The sequence below is a fragment of the Lagopus leucura genome, unplaced genomic scaffold (genome assembly GCF_019238085.1).
Source record: "Lagopus leucura isolate 7727_CA_CO unplaced genomic scaffold, USGS_WTPT01 Super-Scaffold_1, whole genome shotgun sequence".
NCBI classification, from domain to species: domain Eukaryota; kingdom Metazoa; phylum Chordata; class Aves; order Galliformes; family Phasianidae; genus Lagopus; species Lagopus leucura.
Genome location: NW_024962250.1, coordinates 4,730,498 through 4,741,066, shown reverse-complemented (window position 1 = coordinate 4,741,066; position 10,569 = coordinate 4,730,498). Strand labels below are relative to the sequence as shown.

General features: G+C 40.5%; 1 protein-coding gene across 1 annotated transcript in view; it reads right to left on the bottom strand.

Moving 5' to 3' along the window:
* Positions 1 to 149: 149 nt before the first annotated feature.
* Positions 150 to 10,569, bottom strand: part of HSD17B12 (hydroxysteroid 17-beta dehydrogenase 12) — a 76,529-nt gene continuing 66,109 nt past the window's right edge. Inside the window, 3 exon segments of the mRNA XM_042869905.1 lie at positions 150 to 1,969; positions 2,162 to 2,311; positions 8,238 to 8,303. Coding sequence (XP_042725839.1) covers positions 1,865 to 1,969; positions 2,162 to 2,311; positions 8,238 to 8,303 — 321 coding nt within the window. The 3' untranslated portion in view covers positions 150 to 1,864.

The following is a 10,569-nucleotide window of genomic DNA, read 5'->3' as shown; positions in this document are numbered from 1 at the left end:
CTGTCTCCCTCTGGTGGCTGCAGCGGAGCCTGCAGGACTGCGGCTCGGCGCAGCGGGGCCGGCCGGGGACGTAACTGAGTAGCTCCAGCTAAGGGCTCATTGCGCTGCTTCAGTGACCGGTTTTAAGAAGGAAACCGACACGCCAAAGATTCAGAGTGAATGTCATTTTATTTGTTTGACCAAGTGAAAACACACACAGATCAGTTAGTCCAATGCTTCCACGTCACCTCCAGGCTTACAGAACTGGTACCACCAGTCTCTCCATTGCTGCTCCAAAAAAGTAGTAATGAAGACAACTATGGGACAGGATCTTCAGCTCAGATCTGAGCAGCACCATTGCATCGGTATTCAGGTTTTCTTCACTGTACAGGAATGTCAGCCCCAAATCGTGTCTCAGTGCAACACTTCAAAACCAGAGCTCGGAACTGTTCCTCAGGGACCAAAACCAACCTGCAGCCACTCACCACTGAAAACACTGGTACCACTTGCCATTCAATCTGGCTTGGAAGTTCTGGTGCATTTCACACAGAAAGGAATGATAGGAACCACATCTTCAGAGATCAGGTAATAGACAACAGCAGTGCAGACCTCTCATGTACTCTGACCCATCTCAGAGCTTCTATAGAACAAATCAAGTACATTGAAAACAGAAAAGTTCCACGTTTAAAAAGTTTACTGGTTCTCGTTTGTAAGTAAGTCAGGAATCACATTCTGAATGGCCTCACCAAAAGACGGACTGATGTACTGCAGAAAGAATGTAACCATCAGTGCTAAAGGAAAGTAACTCATTTCAAGCTCTGCTTTTGAAGTGCCAGTGGTCTCTTACATAGCAACTACCAAGTAACACGTAACTCGACATTTAGCCAGCTGTGCTATCACCCTCTATTACAGACAGCAGGCACTGAACTTGTAAAAACTTTACAAATCGAAGCTACATACAACTGAAGAGTTGACTTCATATTCAAGAAGCAAGAATTTAAATACTTACTGAAATGTTATTTTATGTATATATTTGTAGATGAGCAATCACACTCATTGGGGGTTTTTTTGGCTCACTCCTCTCAAATTCATAACCAAAAGTCACACTGAACCCTTGAAGTTCACATAAATGACTGCTCAGGTTTTGGTGCAAGAATCCATTTCAAGACAGTACCAATCCATGAGCAGACTTCTGAAAACATCACGCTAAGGACCATTTTGTGGTCATCCTTCCCAAGTGGTGATCCTTTCTAAGTTACACAGAAGTCTGAAGTGGAGGTACTCTTGTTTTACAGAGAGATGACTTCAACATAGCCCGAGTCTGTCCCCCCTGCCCATGGCGTCCCAGTTCCTTCGACTGGGCCATGTGGCAGGGGAGCACTTGCTAGCTGGCTGACAATGATGAATCCTTGCAAGTATCCTAAACCCAAGCTGGGAAAAGTTACACTCTGAACAGAACCAGGCTTCCTTTTCAAAGAAATACACTTCCTTCCCACACATCCCTACCTCTGAATATGCCAGAGAACTACTATTGTTCTGCCCGTCACCCACAGTCATAAGACTCAGATGTGATGGATGCTATATGACCAAGCTGTTCTTCAGCAGTGCAGTGTCTGATCAAGTCCGTTTAAGTATTTCTTAAAGCATAGCGTAATTTTAGTCCAAAACACTTCCCAACTCAATAAACCTATAAACAAATAAAGCCTATTTTGAAATCAGTATTAGAAGTCAAGAATTTGTCTGTATTCTCTAAACAATACAGTTTTGCTTATTAGAAAGCACACTTACAACCGCAGTTGTTTAAAACATTAGGTCTACACAGTGCTGAGGTGCAGGCATGGAACCTGCAGGAGTTCCAGGCTTCTGAGATCTAGCTGCTTGCTATTTACTTCTCCTTCAGCTTCTTCAAAAAACGAGCCCGTATTTGTTTGTTTGTTTTCATGACCAAACTCTTGGCAGCAGGTGTAGGTAGAATAGAGAAGATCCAGGCCTTGAAATCAAAGGAGAAAAGGCTCAGTTTTTACAGGCTGTACGAGGCTAAATCAATACCAGTACTTGTAAATGTTACAAAATTATGATTACAAGTTAAATAAAATCCATTTTTGTTCTTTACTATTCTAAACTGCTCTTCTATCAGGCAGATAGAACATATCAGATCCTTGTGCCTCCCGAGGTGACTTACCATGATGGCATGGGGCAGGCACCCGTTGGTCTGGGACTGCAGGCCTACTGTGCCTATGGCAGCTCGCACGAAAGTTTCAGGACTGGGCTTACTGAAGGTTGGCTTGCGGATTTTGGACAGTTTTGTTGCCACGTAATATGGGAGAACACTCTGCAAGTAGGAAAGATCACAATAGGCACAGAACACTTTCAAATTAACTTACAGATTCAATAAGGAACCAAAACCACTAGCAATCAGGTAACCTACACGCTGAATTTTGAAACACACTAGCTTAAATTAGACTTCTTTTTAATTCTGATTACAACATCCTAGCATACAGTACTAACATTTTCCATCAGCTATCCTGTAACACACCTCATAATGGGCCCACAAGCCATGCCTTTCGCATGCTTACTTTCAACTTCTCAACCTTGGCCTCTGAAGTAGTCAGAATGCCACAAACTAAAGCTGTTCAACCAGATATTAATATCTCAGAGATCTCGCAATCTTACAAACATTGGAACCTTACCAGCACTTTGAGAAGGATATCCAAAGATAAGCACAGTCCTACAGCTATACCAATGATTCAGTACCTGCATTTGCCACAGTTTGCCCCAACAGTGAGCACCACGAGTTGCAAACCTTTATAGCAGGTATCTGAAAAGCATCCTTCCCCTTCTGCTACACTAGTAGATCTCAGAATAAGAACATCGTCTCTAAACTCAGCATACTTGGGCAAGTTACACTCCAGAAACTTGTGTCAAAATACTTAGTCTTTAAAAGAACAGTGACCATATGATCTCAGAAACATCACCTTCCCCAGCTCTGAAGAGTGTAATGTGAGTGAAAGGAACAACTACAAGCCTCAGTAGATCTGAAACCACAGCTTTATAGGAATATATATAGCAATATATATAGGAATATAGGAATTCAACCACCACGAAGAGGAAGCAGTACTATGCTAGCAGCTTAAAGAAAGTGTGCCTCTCTCCACAAATGGGACTGAGAATACAGATAACATACTGAAAGATTCCATATTCAAATTGAGAGAAAAACTTGGATACCTGAATTTCAGAAGCGTAAGCATTCACCACTGACTTTAAAGTCACTGAAAGCTTTGATAAGAAAACTATTCAGTGTGGTGGTTTTGCCTATACACATAGCTAAGCTTCCTCACTTCATCTCCTTGAAGAAAGAAGAGTAGAACAGGGTCACTGAGGTTGAGGTAGGGACAAGATTGCTGACCATTATGGGCAGAACAGATTCAACCTAGGGAGATATCCAATAATTTACTGCCTATTACTAACAGACTAGAGAGTGAAATCCACAAACTAAAGACACCTTCCTCCCACTCATCCTCTTCCACTCCTCCATGGGTGCACACGGAGATCTGCTCCATGTAGTGCACATGGGCTGGGAAGCAGCCTGCTCCACTGTGGGCGTCTCTCTGACTGCAGGGAACAGCTGCTCTGTGCCTGGAGCACCTCCTGCTCTCCTTCTGCACTGACTTCAGTGCCTGAAGGACCGTTTCTCTCCATTTTCTCACTTTTCCTTCCCAACTGCAGTTTCTCAGCTTTTTTTTTTTCTTTTCTTAAATCTGCTCTCCCAGAGGCAGAATGAGCATTGCTCATGGCTCAGCTCTGGCCAGCAGCTTGTTCCTTTTGGAGCCAGATGGAGCTGGCTCTTAATTCACATGGGGCAGCTTTTCTGCACTCTGCTCACAGCAGCCATCCTTGCGGGCCCCCCTCCCAAAACCTTGGTACATAAACCAATGGAGTCGGACACTGTAATATCAGTAGGTGTCTAGTTTAAGTTTTGTCCACTTTTTGTTACGTTTCTAAATTGAATCTATTATCTATCTATTAAAACTGGCCAGCCCACAGAATTGCATTCAACATCATATGGATTCAACAAGAATGATTTCAGGCCCTGAGCAGAAGTTTCTTCTAATTATGCTACAAGGACATGAACAAACCAGAAGTCAGAATAGCTTGTTTATGCATTTCCATTTCAGTTTTAAAAAGAAAGATCTGAATTCCCATGTGTTTCCCCAGCAGCATCTAACACTTCAACATAGTGAATATAGTTGAAGAAAGCAGGTAACAAAAGTTTTCACTGTTTCACTTCTGCTATGCACAGTAACCAAATTTAGATGCAAAATGCTGATATTAACAGGAATTTAAAGAGTTATCAGTAAAATAAAGGGTTAAAGAACCAAGCAATGTTTTCCAACACTCAAAGAAAGTTTCAGAAAGTCTGCAGAAACTTTCCATGCAGAGATTTTTCCAAAAGATGATCAGGAGAAATCCTTGCAGTCCTTCCCACTCCTTTTCACCTGATTCTTGCTACAGTTCCACACCCCTCCCATACAGATGTAAACAAACACAGAATTAACCCTTTCATACGGTGAGCCCAACTGGAAGCATAAGCCTGAAATTAAAAGCACTACATTTCTGAAGGTCAAAGCGATGAATTTCAAACAGTCCAAAGTGAGTGCAGTTTTCCTAATGGCTCCAAGAAGATTCGTCAGCTAATCTTCACAGGAACGCACTTGTAATATTCATTAGTGGTTTATAGGAGCTTAGGAATGAGAAGACAAGGACACAGACTGCAATAAAATTAGCATAACAAATTGAAGTTGTGACAGCTATTGGTCATCAGGCTCACCTAACCCAGAAAAGCAAAGCACTGCCTACATTTAGGGACATGCTATCTGGAATTCAGCACTCTTAGCCAACAAGCGAGTTACAGCTTACCATCACCCATCAAGCTTTCTGAAGGAAAAGCCTATTTGTTGATACAGAAAGCCAGATTTAATCTTCATTTATGTTAATAATGTAAGGTACTGAAAATATTTTCATAGCTTTTTTATATCCTAATCTCAAAAGTAGTTCCTCCCCATACTGTGTGTTCACACTGCGTTTAACACCGTTAGAATAGCATGTCCTACTGAGGTTTTTTTGGTTGTATTTTTTTTCCCCTTCATCTTTTCAGTATGCATAGATATTCTGTAATAAGCTGAGTCATAAATGAGCAGCTCCTTCTTCATTCTCCTCTTAAAGCAACAACACCAGTTAGAAAAAATTCTGGGAGGATGATACCGCCTGGTTACAAACACAGGAAGGTATAGCACATCTCAAAGGTACAACACTTCCTTCTCCTCCAAGCACTCATCTCTAAATACTCTCACACTGAGGGAATTATCAGCACGCTTATGCTTGTGAAGACAGCAGAAAATAATGATCAGACATCCTAACTTAAGGAGGGATTTTCCCGAATGAAACAGTATCTGAATCAAACTCCTTGAGGCTGCTCTGCAAGGCTTTTCAAGGATGGACATACCTTCCACAGAAACCACTTATGTTGCCAGAGCTTGTTTCGGCATGCCTGTACTTGTTTCAGCATCCCAGGTACTCTCAGTAGCAGCAAAAAGCCACAGACTTCATGGAAGGGTGGGAGGGAGAAATCCCACCAGAAATGCCACGGAAGCTGTGTGCCGGTAAGTAGATTTGAGCAGGAAATAAATCCTATTAGATGACTTACTGATCTTATTAATGTAGAAAAGAGAATCAGTATGCTTTATTAGGAGAACAAGGTGTTTTCAAAACGAAGAGCTCCTGATGTTTGTACTTCAAAATACAGAAGACTCAGCTGAATGTCCTGATCTGGGTTGAGGGCAACGAGTTCTAGAATTAGACAAGCCAGGACCTGCTACTGTTTGATGAAGAAGTACCAAGAGGTGCTGCATCTTGTTTTAGATTTTAGATGATTGAACAAGATAGGATTAGCAAAAGGCTGGATCTTCCCATCTCCAGAATCAAAGACAAATGCAGTAAGAATCCCAGAAACACACTCTTGCTAATAACTCAAAGCAGAGTCTAGAACTGTGTAAGTACAAGTCCAGAAGACAGTTAAGAATGTCACCCATCCCACTTGAGCTCCACCTGTCTGACATGCTTATTTAAGAAAGTCACAATACACAGAGATACTCAGTAGTTCAGCTTCATTGATAAGCTTCCTTCCGTGCAGGCTGTTGTTTAAAGATACTGCATGATGTTCGTTTTCACCCATATGCAATGGCACCATACATAGTAGCAAGCAGGCAGCTATGCTTTCCAGGCTGCCTCAAACTCTATAATATTATTACATAAGCCACACTCAGAGGACATTCTCCCCATGCCAATGAGGCATTGCTCTTACCCACGTGAGACTTCTCACAAAGAGGTCAGCACAGCAAACCAACACCACCAGTTCCTTCAGTCTGAGACACTCTGAGCACAGATTAAAAGAGGGCCATATTGTGCACTGAAGAAACAACTGGAAGGACAGCTGTGTTACATGAAGATAAATCTACGATATAGAAATTGAATCCCTCAGGGGAGAGGGATAACATGTAATATATACAGAGTAAAAGTAATAAGGCTAAAGAACTTGCACTAAGGTAAAATTGTTGCAGGGGGGTCTGGAGCTGAAGACAGGAAAGGCCTGGAAAGCCTTCTGAGTAAAGAAGGAAATGAGTAGACAAGACAACATAAGAAGCTCTAGTTCAATCTGTTTCAAGACAGGAAAGCACACAAACCACTATGTAAACTGAATGTGAATTTGATCAGAGTGTCAAGTTTTTATGCATCCACTGTTGATGAGAGAAAATTGATTTGGCTGAAGGAACATCTCAGGGTGCTACTGCAGTGTCAAGCAGTCCAAAAAGTTATGCTTTGAGAGCTCTAGAGCAAGGTGTAACTTGTTACCCACACAATGCTAATGCCATCTTATCTGACGTCAAGAAGTTCTAGAACAACAGTGGTTAGAATGCTCTCAGGAGCTTTTTTTTGCTAGCTTACTCTCACCCCTTTGCTAACAGGCCCCAAAATAAACAGCATCCTTTAAGGTGTTTGACAGAGGTTTAAATAGGGCTGCCATTGAATGGTCAGAGACTGCATGGGAATAGCTCACCCGGTAACTTTCTTAACAGGCTAACACAATCCTCTCAGGAACTGGGACAGGACATTTCCTAGTGATGAGTTCTTTTCAATAAATACAGTTGAAAGGGAAAAAATAATCCAGTAAGTCAAACAGTAATATAGCCTTGAGTTTTAAAACCTTGTGTTTCAATACCAACAAGAAGAACCGCACTCTCACGATTAATGACTGCAGAAATTAGACAAGCATCTTTGCTCCTTACTCTCACAGTGCCCCTGGACTTGGGTGGCTTTGAAAAATCACTGTACAGAATAGGAGGGAAGCAAAGACAAAGGAATGGACATGGGCTAATACTGTTTGTATGAACCCTAACTGAATATTAGAAGATTCACAATTGTCTCTGCAGTACAGGTAAAATCTTCCACCACTTTTATCAAGGCTGATCATTGCTCTTGAGAGCAACAGATGTAATTACTAATGAAGAACTCAGCAGCTGTGATCCATAACGGAGTCTGGAAACTTTAGCAGCACTTGGGAAGCAAACACTAATATTAATGCAAAATCTCTATAAAGCCGAGAAACTTTGCTCTTATATATATCTACAAAGGGGAAAAAAAAAACCCCACCAAAAAACCACATGGAATGTGAACAAGTGGGACAAAACAAAACTCACTAGAAACATGGAAATCAAGTACTGCAGAAAATCTGTATCAGCCTATTACATACTAGGAGTCTAAGGTTTTTGTTCTTGTTATTATGCTTATACTAGCAGTTGGCTCACTGACACGTAGGGAAGGGACTGCTACTATTTCAGTCTTTTACTTATTCAGTATCTGTATGAAAGCAGTTCAAAAGTAGATTCCAGAAAATTAAGCTGCACAGGTGTATCTTAAAGAGTAGCACACAATCTTCTGGAATGCATTATACCTAAAAGTGTGATCACCAACTTTAGGTAAGATATATATAGATATATAGATATAGATATATATATATATATATATTTGTTATTTCAAGATGCATTGTTTCAGGTAACTGAAGAAAACCGCTAATAGGATCAAAGGAAATCCTCATCCCTAATTTGTGTCATGTTCATGAATAAAAGAATATGCTGATTTCCTTTTGTTACCAAGACACCGATGTTGCTGTGGTAACCACGCTTACATGAGAAGCTACTCACCTGCACAATGATGCCCTTGCTCTTATATTCTGCATGGAGGCCTCGAGAGAAGTAATCCACAAAAGCCTACAGAGAAAAGAGAAATATGCAGTATGCTGTGCATTAAAATGGAAGCTATCGTTTGGAGCTTTATGTAAGCATATTTGATTTACTATTTATAGCTCCTGTTTTCAAAGTGAAAAACCTCAGGCTTTCAAAGAAACTTTGCAGATTACAGCAATGTCATCTCAATAGAAACCTCACGCTTACGAAGCATTTTTACAGAAATGAGACTATCTAAACAAATAAAACCCTTTTTAATTTACAAGGAAGATGAACTACATTTGTTACATAAAGTCCAGTTAAAAAAGGAAAATAATACTGAGTTCACATTATTCATTGTGCGTGTCATCTCCTTAGATTTCTTTTAAAAAGAGCAATTTAAATTTCTCCTACGCGAGGTTTTTAAAACATGTTTAAAAACCTCACCTTTTTCCTTTTAATATTTAAGAATATTAAGAACATTCTGTGATGATATTTTTTCCAAGTCTCTACCCATAAACTGTCCACTACCATAAACTGTCCTCCAAACTCCTGGAAGTTTTTAGAATTTTCAAGACCAGATATTTAAAGAAGGAAGCAAAAGGGCTGAAAGTTGGATATGTGAACCTGCTGTCACATCTGATACACCACCACCATAACTGGAGGCCCACTTGCTGCCCTCTCCCTCACCACTTACTCCAAGACGCACACCTCGCACCTCGATACAAAAGTACTGACCTAATAATCCAAGGCTACTCAGCAGTTCAAACCAGCGCAGATTCCCTCTCCCTTTCTTCTAAATCATCTTCTCTCCCCAAGTCAAATGAAACAAAATGTTACGTTCTACTATCATTTCTTGTTTTAGAATAATGATATGGCTCAGTAGGATAAACAGTGCCCTCGGCTGAAGGAAGTAAAACTGTTACACCCGTAACTGAAGCAAAAATAAATACAAAATAAACCAGTTCACGTATTTAAGAACAACAGAGAATCACAGAATCATTAAGGGTGGAAAAGACTACTTGGAAGAAGATGTAGCTCTAGAGAAAAGAAGGCTATTAAAAATAGCAGCTTTTGCTTCAGACCAGTGCCAGAACAAGCAGCAAAGCTCTAATACTGCACCTACTTTAACCATCTTCTTTTGCTGGCCGTGTCATTAGTGGATTAGCACAAGTTCTACCTGAAGCCAGTGCTTAAAGTTTGCAGTGTCCAGTGTTTTCCCTATTAAGACCATCCTACTGTACTCAGCCAATGCACAAAGTAAAGAAACACTCCCACGCTGCTGGACTATTTCTATACTTTTCTAAGCATACACAAGATGTGAAAGAAAAATAGATTTTGCTGTGTAGCAGATATGTCTTTTTATTCTTCATTTTCAAGTTACATGTACCAGCTAGAAGTAGGCTCATTAAATCAAATAAGCTTATCTTCTGCTCAACTATTCTTCTTCTCTTTTCCTCACCAGTGTAAGTTCTTAATGAAAGACAGTACTCAGCATCAAGTCTCTGAAAATCACACATAACAGCAAGGATTAGTGTGAGCTAGCAGTGTTACTGCAACAATATGAGGAACTCGTATGTTTGCACAAATGGTTCGGTGCAGGCTCTGAATGCTGTTGTCAGATGTATGTGTGATAACCACACAGCAGAGTGTATCAGTAACCTATTAAGAATAAACAAAACAAACTATATTCTGTTAATCACAAAGTGCTCTGATAATTCAAAGTTCTAGCTGCTTCCACATGACAGTCCTGAAATCAGTTACTGCTTCAAATACGGAGAGATCGTATAAAGAGAGTCATCTCTACAGCTCAGTGCGAGCTTTGCAATAAAGAAAATGTTAGTTTTACGTGAGAAGGAACAAGCAACTTCCAGTTTCCAAATAAACACTGGATTTTTTCCTTCTTCAAGAATTCATTTCAAGAAAAGCTGTTTTTCTTTCTTTTTTTTTTTTTTTTAACCTCCAGATGCTCAAAAGTGCTCCAAAAACTGTCACAGAGTTAACTAGATCAATCTAAGCCCATGACAGGGGGGCAGTAGGCCCATGGTCCCCCAACCCCCCTGGCCCCACAAAATGGGAAGGGAAAAGGAAAAGGGATAGGGAGATGGGAGCTGGGCTCAAGAAAGGAAAATAACAGCAGCAACAATCTATGGAGGAAAACTTATTTTACTAACTATGATATCAGAATGCAAGATAACACAATATAATACATTCTAATTGAAATTGAGACTAATAAATCAAATAAGATAGGAGAGAGAGTTCCTGAGACTGAGTCAAACTTGTAAAGCTTGGAATGGCTAGGAAAGCAGCC